The following is a 17,010-nucleotide window of genomic DNA, read 5'->3' as shown; positions in this document are numbered from 1 at the left end:
ACCACCCCTAACCCAACTCGAAGCTTGCCTGTAAAGGGTGCTCCACACGAAGACTGGCTGTCATGCGGAGAAGAACGCAGGGGAAACAATGGCGAGACGTTCCGCAGGTCCGGTAGCTAAAAACTCATGAACCCATAAACAGCCTACCGTAGGAAAAAATATAAACAAACTTAGATAAAAGATTTATAAAAAAACATTGTTTTAATTCCTGTAGTGTTCTTATAGACTAAACGGGTGCGCGCGTTATTTACACAACATGTTATACAAGTCGCCTTTTCAGAATGCGAGCCGTATCAACGGCAGTATTTGAGGAAAATCTTAACATTTTTTATACGCGATGGTGTTGTATCAGCCAAAAATTTCGAGCCTGTGAAAATCGGGTCCTTATTACCTTACGTGTTCACAGCTCAGCGATATCGGGCTACCTGCTCTAAACCACGCATCCTGTTTAACGTTGGCTTTGTGACGGTAGTGCAAACGGGGGGGGGGGGGTCCGTATTTTAGAGCGAAGCTGTCCATGCCTCACTAATGCAGAAAAGTCAACGTTGCACAGTGTGCTTCACAAAACGATGATGATGATATAATTAAGTAGAGGCACATCAAGAGCCTCAAGGAAAAAAAAACGCTTTCGGTAGTCTAAATCGAACCTAGATCCTTGGCGTTATGCAGACAACGTCTCTCCGATTACTCCATTCCGACGTGGTCCAAACAGTTTGAATCTTGTACTTTGAGTTTGACATAATTTGAGCGGGGGTAAGCTTCGCGTTCTAACCATCTTTCTCTTATGAAAGGGGCTTCGTAAAATGTGGCTCTCAAATCAGCAAAGTAATTTCAGAATGTCTACTACGTGTGCACGCTGACGCATTATTTTCATTTAGTCCATTCTTTTGGGATGCAGACCCTCTTGCTCACAGTGACTTTTTTTCTGTTACCCCTCGCCACAGACAAGGGCAGCAGCCAGCCATCGCCCGGTCACAGCCTGGCCGGAAGGACTGACGTCACCACTTCGTGCGTTGTCCTGACCGCACTGGCTGCCCTGCTGTGTCACGCCTCCACTCCGTGACTGCTTCTCAGTGACGCGCATCGTACTCGCGAGCAACGCCCGCCTTCTCCGCAAACTCCGTGGGCGGGCGATGTGTAAAAAGTGCAGAAGAAAAACAGCAGTTGATGGTGTAACCTGCAGCGAAAAAGGCATCGTTTGCTCTATTTGCCTTATCTGTTTCTTTGTTTTCGTTCACTTCGCTGCATATTGTTAAAAAAAAAAAAGAAAGGATCAAAACTCCCCCTGCTGCGTGAGACCCCGCCAAGAAAGGGTTAACTGGACTCTCGGGGTATATTGGACTGGACGGAGAGACGGTGCTTTCCACGATCCGCGACGTGTGAGGTCTGATGCGGAAGGACGCTTGAAATGTCTCACGGAGTGACTCAGGTCTCCTAGAGTGACCGATGGCTCCGTGTCTCCGGCTGTGTTCGCTTCGGAGTGCGGCGTTGTACCGGCTTGTGCGTGGGCGGCACCTCGTCAGCGCAGGGTGGCGATGTCTGCCCCTCATCTTTCCTCGCTCTGTTTCTCTATCTATATTTCCCACCCATCTCACTCGCTGTGCCGAGAAGAAATGACGTGCCAACAATGTGTAAACTCAAGAGAAGGAATAAAGCAAGATGTCACTAGAACGTCTTCAGATGGAGAAAGCTTAACGAGTGTGGCCGCGTGTCGAGTGTTGAAAGTGTGCAAACTTGAGGGCTGCTGACACCGGTCGTGATGAAGGAGCTTACGTTTAACCGAAATTTCAAATGAAGTATCTGACTCAAGTTAAAGCCGGTTTTGTTACTTGGCAAATAAATTCCACGCCACCAATTCCTTCCTTGTCAATGAAAAGAGCGTTTAAAATATAGAACATTATTTTCTTAACCCGAGCATGGTTATAATTCTGCTTTGTGCCAATATTGAAGATTAGCAGGTTGTCGGCAATTGTATTGTATTTTAATAACTTTGATGACGCAGTAGTATTTAAAAAGTCCGGCTCCAATTTATAACGGCGACTGCATTAGCTCAAAGGGCTTCTCCTAAAACCTGAAAAAGAAAAACATTCTTCGTTAGCATGGGGCCAAAGCCACGATTGCAATTATACCTGATAAACCTGCCGGTGATACGTGGAACGATACGCCGTACCGGAGTATAGCAGCAGCCCTCGAGTTTAGACTGGAACTGTGTATCCGTTGTCGAAGGTGGGTAGGCTTGGCTCTCTTGCGCTCTCTGAACATGTACCTCTTCAAACAGAAAACAAAACACGGCTGTGGTAGCAGCTTTGCTTCAAATGCTCCGGTAGATTTGAGGTTTGCTCCATGTATAGCTCGTACAGCGACTCAAGTTGAAGGCACTATTTTGGTTACGACATCTCGTGCAGCAGTTATTCGGTGATATTGTGTGAACTCTGTTGTCACCGGCTTCGATCAAACAGCGGCGAATGTAAACTCTTAAAAAGCGCGGAAAAGGGTGTCCCTGCAAGTGACTCTTAAAAGGACATAATGGAGGACCACGGATTTGACACCACTTTGACTCCAACAGGAAGAGTAACCGGACTCTTAAGAACGCAAGTGTGCTTGAACACGAGGCTCCGCAAAGTTCTTTCCGCTGTGTTCATTGTAGCGTGTCCACTCCGTGCAAGCAGCAAGCCTTCAAAAGTGTCACGTGGACACCCTTGTTGGAAGAGTGTACAGACGAGTATACAGTACTTAAAACGCACTAGTGAAGGGTCTCGTAGCAGTTATATAGTACGGGTAAAGCTTAGATTACCGCCATTTAGCCTAAATGAGCCTGAGATAGGGCCTTCTGCGTCACCAAGCTGCGCTTTTTGTTGTTAAAGGTTAACGTTCTCCAATGTTTAAGCCCCACTCATTCTGGCTGTCCTTATATTCATTTGAAATGCCGTGTAATTATCACGCAGAGGCCACAATTACGATAGAAGAGACTACGTTTGTTGTCATTGTTTGTCGTCTCCTCCGTCGTCATCGTTTCTCCTCTTTGCCCTTCTTACAATGTTCACCTGTCACCAACGCACCACGAATTGACCATTTCGCAACTCGTTTATGTCTTCCGCCTACGTTGCAATTCTTAGTTTTCGATTCCGACTTTGTTGTAACTAGGTTCTTTTTTTTAAAATCAAGTATGTGACGCTATCGCTGGCATGCAAAAAGTTCGGCCGGGTTTCAGGGTCTTCTATGAGCCTTCTTGCTTTTTCATGCTATTACGCCCGTATGTTTTGAGCCCGACGCCTGTTTCTCTCAAATAAATTATTTCAAATTTCAAATTTACTCAGAAAAGTACAAGGCTGTTGTGAAAGTACAAGGCATTGGGGTGAACTTACAGGAGGAGGTCCCAAGGTTTTCGAACCGCAGGCGGGACATCCTATGCTACTTGTCTTGGAGATAACAAGTTGTGAGCACTAAACAACCAGTAAGTGCTGCAGACGTTATACAAATCTCACCAAACATTGTTTAACAATAGTATATTGTAGAAAAGGCAACGTATCTTGGAAAAAATTGGAAAGTTGAAAAAATAGAAAATTGGAAAATTGGAAAAATTGGATATATCATAAATACACAAAAAGGCATCGTATATTCTAAAATGGCACCGCAGCTGCTCTTGAAGCGCCAGCAGCAGACAGGTGTTCGCGCTGACGAGGCTCATTTTGGCTACATGGCGTTTTCACCTGTATTATAAGGAAGTTAAGGCCGCTGCACTTGTACTTCTGTTGTGGGTACCATTTGTTGTTCATCAAGGAGAACATAAATCGGTTGTTGCAAATATAATTTCATTCTGTGCAGCACTGATTAAAGTACCTGTGTAATGTTTGTTGATATACGTTTATTCCACCTGCATGTCTTGTTAGGAGACACGCTTATGCTTGTCAGGGAACTATGTTTTACATCTGTACATCTGTACTTTCCTTTGTACACTAGCCTTTCTTGATTTTTTCGAGGCACGCTGCAACCTCAAATGTTACGGCTTCTAGTCTGAAAAAGTCATTTTAAGGTGACACTATCGTTTTATTGTATGCTGAAGTTCGCGTCAGAAAACCTAGTGTATTTTCTGCTTGAATGAATAACGAGCTTTCGACGAAATAAAGTTGTACAGTCCGTCTAATTGGTTTGTGTGTTTATTGCCTGCAGCCTATGTACGCGGGCTAAGTCATAGAAAGCCATAGAAAACTAGCCATATAAATGGTTTTTATATATTCAAAGAGTGTGGTAAGCCATAAAAAGGCGGTTTATAAACTCTTAGTGCCAAACAGATTTTTGGGGTGAAAAAACTCCAGCTTAGGCACCGAAGTAAAAACCAACTGATGACTAAAACAATTACGGCCAACATTCTGCGCATAATCGGCACAAGCCAGTGTAACCAAAATTCTAATGTTACGAAGAAAGCAATAATTTTATACTCATCTGAGGCGCATGCTCCTCCACACTCTTTACCGACTGTGGCTATGTGTAAGAAGATGGTCGCTCCACAAAGTTAACCCGTAGGTCGGGCTGCGGACGCCATGGTTAACGACGTTAGTCACCAGAGCGTGACTTTAGGCATAATGCTGGGCCGTTACATGCCGAATAGGTACTTCAGGTCACTGAATACTTACTGCTTCATTGTGCGCACGTCTCTCTTTTTTAACACGAAAGTGTTTTATGCCGGGGTACACAAACCTCACCGACGTCATATCCGTCACGGAAATGAGAAATAGTTCCATTGACGCGGCGGCTCTAGGATTCGAGCCCACGATCAGTCTGGCCGCAACGTGAGGTGCGAAACGCTCTGCCAACTGAGCCATTAAGTCATTTCCGGATAGCTGTATGAATGCGTCTTATGTCCTTCCCTCTAACTCGTCCATTCAGATGGTGATGCCGTCTAGAAGAGTTGAAGCAAAGTAGTGCGTCATGATGCTAACGAGCGCCGATAGTTGGCCCCTTGATAGGGCAGCGTATATCAGCTGGAGCTGCTGTGTTTATCCGTCCGCTGCCTATGTGGATCGCCGCTCAGCATGTGGAACGCCACCGCCGCGTTCCACCAGCTAAGCTCGTCGCAACGCAAGCGTCTTGCGTACACGCCACGGAGCAGGACCAATGTGGTCGCACCTTTGCCGAAGCGACCTGTTAGCAGGACGCCTCTCGCCAGCAGGACGTCGCTCACCAAGACATCGTTTCCTGTATAACGCCTGGCCAAGCACACCCACAAGACTGCTACCGACCCGCAAATCATTCTCCTTTCGCAGCAGCGGACTGTGACTTCACCAAACGATTTGCTGACAAGCCGTTCGGCTTTGTTCGCATGGTTTGCGAGTGCCTGGCGTTTTAATCGGATTTACGCAATGCTCCGGTGCGTGTAATCCAGTGACTAATGCTGATGCGTCTAACGGTGCCATACCGACGAAATATAAAAGAGATGTGCTAGTTCATATCGATGCGCAATAAACATTCAAATGCTCCTGTGAAGGCACATTTCACTTTCGCGTTTTACCGATTCCCATGAAAGAAGGATCAACCACTTTTTTTTTGCTTTTCTTTCGTCATTTTAATTGCTTTCCAGTCCGAAGGCTATTCCTACTCCTCACTGCGACGAATCTCCGTTATGGTAGGTTCATGAAACTGGCACGGCACGCGCGAGATGTAGCAGTTAGTGAACTATCGCCAGGGAAATACATAATCCTCCCACATGCAAGGCGCGTAACCAGACCTAAGTGTGTGTCGAAAGCCGTGTTCCATGTGGCGCGTAGGCGTTGAGTACAATAAATTAAAGAAAGCAGGCGTAGAGTAGCTGTTTATAACTCTGGAAATCGCCTGAACCGAGCATCCCCGGGTTCAGCCTCCGTTCTTTTGTAGATTTATTTAGTTGAAGAAGCATGGGATTTTCTTTTTCCAACCATCCGCTTCTTATAGATGCACGTTTTCGCCCCACGGGGCTCTTAAAGCGTTCGTGTTAAAAATTCGTATAAAATGTATAAAGGCTGATACGCATTAAAGTAGCCACACTAAAATCTATGACATATATCGACAACATTTATGCGGAATACATAACATATTATATATTAAAGACAGTTATGAAAAATGCCTAATTACTTTTGCGTGTAGGCTTTAGGCCACAAGGTGTACTATTGCAAATAAAAAAAATGTCACCGTATATAGTCCAGGTCTTTAATCTTTGGGGGCTGATTTAGACGCCGGAAGTACCAAAGGTGGGTTGATTCAAAAGTGGTACTTCCATTGCTCCATTCTCCTGGCGATTTGTGGGCATGGCGTTCGCCTCCCATGCTGCAGCTCCTAACACCCCCGGAAGCAGACTATTCATGGGGCATCTGTATGATGAGGTTTGTTGGAGTTTCAAATAGTAGCGCAACTGCCGGGTGGCCAAAGGACATTTGTCGACAAACTTCCCCTACGTATGAAACAACAGATTTCTTGTGGAAGGGGAGTAATAGACGTTTCGAAGGGGAGTAGACGGATAAAGTCGCTGCTGGTGCTGCATGATTGCGAAGGATTGACAAACAGCATCGTTTTACGGCACTAACTGGAGTGGAATACCAATTTAGGCGGTGTGACTGCACTTCGAGGAACAGCAGAAGTTCGACAATGGGAAATGTTGCTGTGAGTAAGCACAGACCATGTCGCTGCTGTGGCTGCCAGGCTCTTCCACGCACTGCGCGCATCCACAATAACAGCCGAATTTACCTTTTTGGTGACGCGAAAGAGTCTGATGCCACTGCCTTTGCTCGCACGATTTTCGCGGCCGAAAACACAACACCCCACTGGCATCAGAAAAGCCAACACACGAACAAAACTCCCCTTTGCGTGAGCCCGAAGCAGCCTCACTGCAGTACACGGCGCGCGCTGGGCCGTATGCTTTGCCAACCACCCGCTCGAGCACGTGCGTTCCCAGTGACGTCACGGCCACCGTGCGACGTACCCCGGGAGAGATCCGTTGGAGGCTGTGGAGTACAGAAAGGGAGGAAGAAATAGAGGGGAAAGTCGGGAGTGGTGATGTAAAGGGAGAGGTTAAGGGGAACAGGGCCGACAGGGGAATGACAACGTAGCATGAATGGAAAAGGAAGAGGAGAAGAAAAATGTAAGGGAGAGGACAGATGGGAGAGAGATGGAGAAAGTCGGGGATCAAAAGACTGGCTAAGGGGAAAGGAAAGAAACGTTTATTGGAGCGGAAAATGCTGTTGGGGGTTACCTTCCAAGTCCGGATAACCGTGAGTCGTGGCAGCTGCTCTTGCCCGAAAGATGAGGTTAACCTGCGTCTCTAGCAGGCAGCTGGTCAGCTCGCACGCCCACTGCTCCAGGGAGGGAGAAGGGATGGGGTTTTAGTGGTAGGGACGAGCTCAGACAAGGTGGTATGGGGTGTTGGGGGTGTTACAGGATGGGTATTCGTAGGGATACATGGTTGGTGATATCTTGTGTAGTATGTCTGGGTTTGTAGTCGTCGCCAGAGGCGTGCGTCGTTGGTGTTGAGAGATGGATGAGGGTGGGAGAAAAAAAAAACAAGTAAGCTCTTCTAACGTGAAACCAGGGGAGGAGCGAAGCATGCAGTCTATAAGTGTATTCAAAGATTGTATTGAATAAGTTTATTCAAACACTGCGCGCGCTGATATACGTTGACAATCCAATTACGAAGATGGTGGAGGAGTGAAATTCGAAACGTAGAACTGCAAATTTTGAAGTTAACGCGAGTACGGAGCGAAATAGAAGCAAGCAAGCAAGCGAACGAAAAACGAGTGTCCCGGTGAGTTCTTTTAGTACGCGTTACATTCTAGCACGAGGCGTTGGAAAACGAGTGTTCCGGTGTTTCAGTACAGTGACCACATGAGAATACGACGACGAACGACGACAATGACATGAGACGCCGACCGCCCGACACCACAAGGTTCTTCGCTCCTAAAATTGAGTTAGAGGAAACATGAGAGGGGCCAGGAGGAAGCAAATGAGAAGAGTGGTATATCAAGAAAAATGGCTGGCAAGAAAGACAGGGTTTGGAATGAGAGTGGAGTGGGGAATTGTAATGACCGTATTTTGAGTCTGTCCTCCACTCCACGTGTTTTGTGTTGAATTCCAAAAGCAGACCGGGAGCGGTCGCCGAGCTTCGCCGCAGAGCACGCTGCTCCCTCGAAGAGCAGGTGATCCGAAACTATCAGCAATTTTCGAAGGCAGGCAAAAAAAAATAATAATAAACACCGAAGGCGCGTTTATACGCCATGTTCACCCAGTCGTGGTTCGATCTGGGCTCCTCGCCGCTTGATTCCGAGTTTCAGCTGTTGCACTCGCTTTCGTTAAGTAGCAAGCATGAACGTAACACGGCATGCAGCATCCATTTTTTTGTTGTGACAGTGGCCGTTGCGCGTATTTGCCGGAGCGGACGCCATACGGTGATTCAAAAAGAGGACGAGAGCGGAAATAGACGGCCACGACGTCACGAGAGAAGACAAAGCCTTCCGCGAGTTCCGGCCGACTCCGACAATTTCGGTTCTTGCTCCACGGAGCGATCTCGGCTGTGTCGGTGCTCTCCCAGCTTCCATTGGCACCCGTTGCTCACGTGCAGCGACATTCTTTGCTACTACCGCGAAACTCGTCAACAATATCCTAACCCCTCCCGCCACTTTACCCGACAACAGATTACCAAACTCATCCTTGTACAAACTAATACTTGCCCACATTCCAAACTGTTTAGCCTCATATGCCAAGAGACAGGCCAATGTCCAAGATGCAAGATTGGTAAAGCCACACTCGTACACATAATCTGGGCTTGCCCGATGGCGCCACCGACTTTCAGTAAGAGTCGTTACGACTGAGGCAGCTCTGCACAGCAGCGACCCGGAGATCAAACTGTGGCTGGCCCTCTTGGCTCTGGACGCGCCGGCACCGGTGACCCGCCCTCACGAGGGGGGCGGGGAGTCGGGCCATGCTGAACCGGGGGGACTTAGCTGTTCTCACACGGGTCGCGGAGGTGAGGGAGCTTGGCAACATAGGCACCGGCAGTTGAGGCCCATTGCTGAAACTCCAACGCTTTGGCTTCTATTGTAAGAGAATACTTCTCCTGTCGTTGCAGGTTTTTGAATTAACCCAGAAGAAGCACTTCGATATTTCGTTCGTTAAACTGTTTATTCACTTCTCGTTGGAGCCAATTCGAGCAGTCGCCGAAACGATGCTCGTCCGTGGGCCCCTCCGAGTCGTTCTGTTCCTTTCCGCTTTCGCGGTCACCAAGAGCCGGGCCGCTCCCTCGCTTCCCCGAATTCCGCGAGCGGCCCCTCCCTCCAGTCGTGGTGTCCCGTTACGGCCAGAGGCGCCTCTTAATGGCTTTTCTTTCCTGCGCCCGCCGTTCTGTCGTCCCTCTGTGGGCTCTCTCCACGACTGGACGGAAGGTCCGCGCACAGTTCTAACACTCCCCCCCGCAACGAGACAGGGCTCATTCTACGTTATGTTGTTTCCAATGGGAACAGGAGCTGAACCGGTCGCTTTACTGTTTTTCCCTGCGGCACCCTGACCTCACAAGAGCGGATTTTGCCGTCTCGGCCGGGAAACACTGCTGTCACGATGCCGGTCTTCCAGAGCAGCCGCGGGCGGTCCTCCCGTATTAACACCACGTCGCCGACCCCAGGGACCCCTCCTTTCGTTTTCTTCGAGGCGTAGGCCGAGCGAAGCTGCCCCAAGTATTCTTTTCGCCACACATTCCAGAACAGATGCAGGATCTGCTTTCGTTTTTGCCAGAGCAGTCGGAGCGAGGTCGCAGAGCTTTCCACGAATTTTTCCTCGTGCAGTGGCAGTGTGGTTAGGCGTCTTCCGGCCAAGAAGCAGGCTGGTGTGAGGGGGGCACCATCGTTAGGGTCGTCGTAAGTGTAAGTGAGGGGCCTAGAATTTATGACTGCTTCGACCTCGGCGAGCACCGTTGACAGCTCGACAAAGCCAAGGGTCTGCCGGCCGATGGTCTTCTATAGGGCCAATTTTACACTTCGAACCATTCTCTCATAGAACCCTCCCCACCACGGCGCTCGTTCAGCAATAAACTTCCACTCAATGCCCGAGTTGGAGAAGTAGCTCTGGGAATCGGGGTGCCGCAGGGCCTTCCAAAGATTGCCCATGTCTTTAGAGGCGCGTTTGAAAGTCAAGGCATTGTCCGAGTAAACTACTCGGCATAACCCCCTGCGTGACACAAAGCGACGAAAGGCATGGATGAAAGTTCCTGTGCTCATGTCCGTAACGAGTTCCAAATGCACTGCTCGCGTCACGGCACAGGTAAACAACACTATATACACTTTCACCATCTTGTCCTTCTCGTTCACAAAAAGGGGGCCGGCAAAGTCAATGCCGACAACCTCAAAGGGCTCTGCTTTGGTGGTCCGTTCGGGGGGAAGGAGTCCGGTGTCTGCCTCGATGTGGGAAGCACTGTACCGCCGGCACACAGCACAAGATCGCACCACACTTTTCACGAGTTGGCGTCCACGCACAATCCAGTATCGTTCGCGCAGCTGCACGAGTGTGTCTCTGGCGCCCGCGTGTAGGAGTTGCAAATGTGCTCGATTTACCAGCAGGACTGTGTATCGGTGCTCCTTGGGCATCACGATCGGGTGGCGCTCATCCCTCGTCTTGTTCGCAGAGCAGAGTCGGCCGCGTATTCTGAGCAGGCCCTTTTCGTCTGTAAACAAGTTAAAGTCCTTCAACGAAGAGTCGTTTGAAAGCTTCATATGCTGTGTCGTGCGGCGTATTTCGTCCGAAAAGGCCGTTTGTTGAGCTTTCTTCAGCCAATACTCTTCGGCTCGTTCAATCTCGGATGCCGTTAATGGACCGGACGTCTTTTCCTTACTTCGCAGGTTATGCAGAAAGCGCATAACCCAACCCGTCACGCGATTCACCTTTGTCGCCGAACTGAAACGCGTCAACTTCAGGAGATCGGGTTGTTCCTCGCAAGTCGTTGTCGCTACATTCACTTCCCTTTTCGTTTCCAACTCTTCAGGCGTGAAACTAGACGGACGCTCCCCGGACGGCCACACTTCCTCCTGTTGTCTTATCCATGATGGACCGTGCCACCACATGTCGCTCGATTTTAGGCTAGCCGCGGTCAAGCCCCTCGTCATGAGGTCGGCGGGATTAGTTTTGCCTGGGCAATGCCCCCACTGTGCGACGTCCGTGTTTTGTTGGATCTCCGCAACCCGGTTCTTTACGAACTCCTTCCACCTTGTCGCGTCACCTCGGATCCAGTGAAGGGTGATCATCGAGTCCGTCCACAAGTGGACGCTGTCGATATGAAGCTTGAGGCTTGACCCGATGAATTGGCAAAGTCGAGATGCCATCAAGGCTCCCATCAGCTCCAGCCTAGCCAATGTGATGGGCTTCACTGGTGCCACGCGGCATTTGGCCATGATCAGGGTGCAGGTTCGTTCTCCTGTGCTGCTCTCTGTGCACAGGTATGCAGCCGCACCGTACGCCTTCTGGCTGGCGTCGCAAAACACATGTAGTGTGCGGTGCACAGGGTTCCCTCCGATATTTCCCTCGTACGTTCGGGGAATGCTCATCTCACTGAGCAAAGGTAGCTCCTGGCACCACTTCGTCCATTCGTTCAGTAGATGGTCGGGTAAGGGGTCATCCCAGGCGATGTTTGCCTTCCAAATTTCCTGGAAGAGTGTTTTTGCCCTCAGTGTGAAAGCTGACAGGAAACCAAGTGGGTCGTACAGCCGAGCGCTTGTCTGTAGGACGAAGCGTTTCGTGTTTCTTTGCTCCGCAGAAAATTTGATGACAGGATCTGGAGCAAAGGTTAGGAGGTCTTCGTTAGGTAACCATGTAAGGCCGAGAACCTTTAGCAGGTTGGCGGGTTGACCAAGAGGCACTTCGTTGAGGCTGTCCTGCGCTAAAAGTTCTCTCATTTGGCTACTGTTAGAACCCCACTTGTGCAGGCGCATCGATGCTGCAGCGAAAATGCGGTTAACCTCGCCGTACACCTTTACCGCTTCCTCTTCGCTGGAGGCGCCGCACAGCACGTCATCGACGTAGATGCAGTCTTTCAGCATCTTCGCTGTTTCTGGGTATTGCTGCTCCATTTTCTCAAGGTGGCACTGCAGCGTTGCCGCCAAAAGGAAAGGGCTTGACGTTGTCCCGAACGGCACTCGAGTCATCCTGTATGCAGCGATTTCCGGCAAGGGCTTGCCATTTTCGGGCTTACGAGTAAACCACAAAAATCTAAGCGCATCGCGGTCTTCAGGGGCGACACTTATCTGCAGAAACGCCTTTTCCGCATCAGCGACGAGTGCGACTGGGTGGCTTCGGAAATTTAGTAGCAGGCGCACGAGGTCTGGATTTAGATTTGGCCCACTGTCCAAGTTGTCGTTCAGCGAGTTTGCGTCCGTACTGTGCGATGACGCGTCGAACACGATTCTAAGCTTGGTTGTCGTGCTGTTGTCTCGGAGAACAGGTTGGTGCGGCATGTAATAGGTACGCTGATTGCCGTCGTGTGGATCAGTGGGCGCTTCCTCTGCTACGCCATCGTCAATCAGTCGCCGCATCTCGGTGTCGTACCTTTCCATGAGTTCCGGGGCTCTGTTGAGCCTTTTTGTCAGGGAACGAAATCGTTTCTCTGCCACTGCACGGTTGTCTGCCAACTCTACGTTATCCTTCCACGGCAGCTTCACCTGGTAGCGGCCGTTAACTGTCTCAAGGTTGTTCTTAAACTCGTCCTTAACTTCGCAGTTCGAGGGGTTTTGTGTTGTTTCCGACACACCGACGCTCTCTAGCTCCCAAAACTGCCTCAAAATTGGCGCTGTTTCTTGGTCGGCTACTGTCGTACGTAGGACGACCGCGTGGGCACAGTTAACCAGCTGACATGTTGTCGAAGTCTGACCCTGAACTGCCCAACCGAATCTTGTCTCCACTGCCATGAGTTTGTTTTGCAGCTTTATTACAGAGCCCGTAATGCACTCCCAATAATAATCAGAGCCAACAAGGATTCCGGTGCTCGCGTTCGTTAGTACTGTTGTGTCGTCACCGAGTGGGCAGCGAAGTTCTTCTAGCGACTTGCGAATTTCGTCGTCAGGGCAGGGAATTTGTTGCTCGCAGATTGAGGGTGTTTCCAGCGCCTCAATTACCCGTTCCGTGTTTGCATTATGCTTGCTGATGAGGCGAACCTCAACCACCCGGAATGTTCGTGCGTCGCTCTGCCCTCCAAACACTCCAATCGAGAGTTTCTCCGTGCGGAGCGGCCGACAGCCGAGTCTCTGAGACAGCTCCTCCGTAATAAACGATCGTTGGCTGCCGCTGTCGAAAAGAATTCTTGTGATACTCTTTGTGTTCTGTCCACTGCTCCACGCTGTCACAGTCGGCATGAGTACGGAGGGGCGATCGGTTGTGTTCTGGGATGCATGCAGAGAGATGGGAGCGTTAAACACCTCCTTCACCTTCGTTTCTTCGCCATGCGCATGCATTTTTCTCAAGAACTCCGGGTCGCACATCGTCGTTGCGTGTCGTCGTTTGCAAGCTTTGCATTCGATGCTTGCCCTACAGCGCTTTGCAAGGTGTCCGCGCTTGGTGCAGCGGAAGCACCTGCCTTTCGATGTTAGTATGGCCTTCTTTTCCCTCAGGTCTATTTTTGCGTTGCAGTCGGGAGTGTCGTGTGCCTTCGATTGACAAAGTAAGCACTGTGTGTCGGAGGACGTCCCGTGCAAGGCCGCTACCGTTGGGGTTCTAGGGGGGCCCTTGTCTGATGCCGTGTGATGCTTGCGAAAAGGAGGCGGGGGCTTACCGTGGTTGTCGTCGGGTCGGCTTTCCGCTGCCCTCTCACGGCTCTCCAGCTCTCGTCGGTAGAAGTGGAGGAGAGATCGGAGTGGAGACCCTTGAGATGATGCTGATGAGCCGGTTGATGCAGAGTCGCCGTTCACTGATGCTGCACTGCTTGTCCCGTCACTATACTCGGCTTGCCGGCGGTGATAATCCAAAATCATGTCCGCTGGAAGCACACGTAGCAGCACGGGGTAGAGCATTGCGCTGTACGACTCGTCCGCCACACCTAACGACTTGAGTCCTCGCATGTGCACCTGTAGCCTGTCGTAAAGACGCCGCAGGGCGGGCACATTCTTTGACGACGTCAACGGCTGCGCGTCGATGAGGCCTTGCATGTGCTCTTGTATCAACGCCGCTGGGCTGCCGAAACGCTGCTGTAGAAGATCGACGGCGTCGCTGTAGCACTGGGCAGTCGCTGGGAGTCCTGCAATAGCAGCCGCAGCATCTCCGGTGAGCAGGGACCTCAGGTAGTGAAATCGGTCGCTTGCAGTCAAGTCCGCATTCTTGTGCACTGATTGTTCGAATTGTTCCCAAAACGGTTGCCAATTTTTCCGCTTGCCGTCAAACCGAATGAGTTCCAGTTTTGGCAGCTTCGTTTTTGGGGCTGAAGTTTTCTGCGGTTGAGGCTCGTTGCTACTCGTCATTGGAGCCTGTGCCTGACGAGGAAGACGCTGCGTCTCGATCTTGTGCTTGAGCCTGCCCAAGGAATTGGCGATCTTGTCCGAATATTCCAAGACCTGCTCGAACTCTTCGTCAGCGTCCTCATCTGTCAGGCACCGCTCGATCGCCGCGTCCACTTCTGACAGCTTGAGGCTGGTTGTTTCAAGGCGCTGCAGCATCGCCTTCAATGCGTCGACGGTCGGCTCGGCGCTGGCCGCGAGGCATTCGTCGATTTCTTTAACGATGCGGGTTACCTGTGATCGGATGGCCCGTCGTTTCTTTCGTTGAATCTCCATGTCGGTGCTTGAAGTGGAGTCGGTGGGGTCCGGTCGATGTGGTAATCCGTTCCCGGGTTTCGGCACCAAATTGTGTTGTAAGAGAATACTTCTCCTGTCGTTGCAGGTTTTTGAATTAACCCAGAAGAAGCACTTCGATATTTCGTTCGTTAAACTGTTTATTCACTTCTCGTTGGAGCCAATTCGAGCAGTCGCCGAAACGATGCTCGTCCGTGGGCCCCTCCGAGTCGTTCTGTTCCTTTCCGCTTTCGCGGTCACCAAGAGCCGGGCCGCTCCCTCGCTTCCCCGAATTCCGCGAGCGGCCCCTCCCTCCAGTCGTGGTGTCCCGTTACGGCCAGAGGCGCCTCTTAATGGCTTTTCCTTTCCTGCGCCCGGCCGTTCTGTCGTCCCTCTGTGGGCTCTCTCCACGACTGGACGGAAGGTCCGCGCACAGTTCTAACAGCTTCTGGGCCTCCCGCAAGGGGCTCAACATAATAAAAGTATCTCTCTCTCTCTCTCTCTCTCTCTCTCTCTCTCTCTCTCTCTCTCTCTCTCTCTCTCTCTCTCTCTCTCTCTCTCTCTCTCTCTCTCTCTCTCTCTCTCTCTCTCTCTCTCTCTCTCTCTCTCTCCTCTCTCTCTCTCTCTCTCTCTCTCTCTCTCTCTCTCTCTCTCTATCTATCTATCTATCTATCTATCTATCTATCTATCTATCTATCTATCTATCTATCTATCTATCTATCTATCTATCTATTGGAACAGGATTTGGTTGCTTCCCGATCTGCCTTGGGAACGTGTCTGCTCCAAGCAGAGCAAAAAAGTTGCTCTGAATGTGCTACAGATCTACCACTGGAATTCAACATTAATGACTGTGTTCTGAGTCTGTCCTCCACTCCACGTGTTTCCCCGAATCGTATGAGCGGAGGATACCGCAAACACCGCTTTAAAGAATTTCTTCGACTGCAGGCTCTAGAGGAGGACGGATTCAGAATAGGGGGTAAGTGGCTTCGGAGGAGGGTTGCAGTGGAAGGGAAGAGAGGAGGACGGGAAAGTAGGAGTGATTCAGGGTGGTAAATGGAGGCTAGGGATGGACAGGGAGAAGGTGAGTCTGATGAGGGACGAGCGAGGGGGGGAGCAGCCTCAGGAGTAGCGCAACACCTCCTTCTGCCGAGAGAAGGAGACGTTACAGGGCAGGGGTAACAGAAATGCTATCGTCCCTCAACGACGGAAGCAAGCAGATACACAGCCATGTATCTGTAAAGCTCATATCTTCCGCTTTTGTTTCTTCAAGCATTTCTCTGTTTTGTAAAAATTTTTGTATTCACACCTTGTTTATTTGCTTCGGCGGGCACGCGAATGCTATATTTGTTGTGTCGTTTTGTATGCTGCCTTCGACGAGTCAGTCTTCTCAACCAAGCCAGTCTTTTTTTTTTTTTTGCTGTCCTAAATTTAATTTGCTACGGATTCTACAATTACCGCTTTACGTTTAGTTTTAACTTCCTGTACCAATGGCGCAAGTTTGCACTTGTTGCTATCAACGCTAATGGTCCAGTTAAGCTGTTCCTTTGCCGTGTTTTCCCCGTTTCCTTCCCACGTATATCACGCGCAAGTGAACAAATTTGTTCCAATGCGAGGCGGAAAAGAGAGACGCAGTTCGTGACGTCTCGCTGCTTTGCGATTCACATGAAGCTGACAGAGACACGCGGTTAGTTCCTGCCACGGACGCAGCTCGGGGGCGAAGACTGTTCTCCCGCTGCGGCCAGACATGTCAGCGGGAAGTCAAGCGCCCATCGGAGCGCTACTTAGCTCTGGGTCACTTATTCCGGGCGCGCGCGAGAGGGAGTGGCGCCTCTAGACAGGGGGAGTGTTGCGCGATAGGAAAGGCGGCAGTTGAGGGTGGGAGAAAGAGTGCCGTCGTGCAAGTCGCGTCCGCTGAGACGTCGCGCGAAAAGTAAGGCGGAAATAAAACGCGAACTTGTGGATTACAGGCTAAAACATCTACATCCACATTAGGTAATGCCCTTGAGTTGCGGCCTAAGCCTGGTTCAAGGAGTGGTAAGGCTGTTTGTTTATGCGAACAAAAGTAGTTAGAAACCTGCAATTTATTCCAGATTGAGATGACCAATTACGTTACGAGAAGACCACAAACGGCCTGGGAGCGCCAGGGCCTTATCCCATGGAGGTAGTTACTGTGTGAAAGAAGGTTCACGAAGAGCGGGGAAGGGGAGGGGGGGGGGGGGGGGCGAGTAGAGTGGCCCTGGCTTGGGGAAGC

The 17,010-nt window shown here is 50.4% G+C and overlaps 1 protein-coding gene across 1 annotated transcript in view; it reads left to right on the top strand.

Moving 5' to 3' along the window:
* Positions 1-4,135, top strand: part of LOC144169629 (neurotrimin-like) — a 229,012-nt gene extending 224,877 nt beyond the window's left edge. Inside the window, exon 10 of the mRNA XM_077698883.1 lies at positions 945-4,135. Within this exon, the coding sequence (XP_077555009.1) occupies positions 945-1,063 (119 nt within the window). The 3' untranslated portion in view covers positions 1,064-4,135. The remainder of the gene's footprint in view (positions 1-944) is intronic.
* The last annotated feature ends 12,875 nt before the right edge of the window (positions 4,136-17,010 follow it).

The sequence above is a fragment of the Haemaphysalis longicornis genome, unplaced genomic scaffold (assembly GCF_048455015.1).
Source record: "Haemaphysalis longicornis isolate Haplotype H1 unplaced genomic scaffold, Haemaphysalis longicornis Haplotype H1 scaffold_2, whole genome shotgun sequence".
In the NCBI taxonomy this organism is placed as follows: Eukaryota; Metazoa; Arthropoda; class Arachnida; order Ixodida; family Ixodidae; genus Haemaphysalis; species Haemaphysalis longicornis.
The sequence above is the reverse complement of the archived record's forward strand: the minus strand, read 5'-3'. Positions and strand labels throughout refer to the sequence as shown.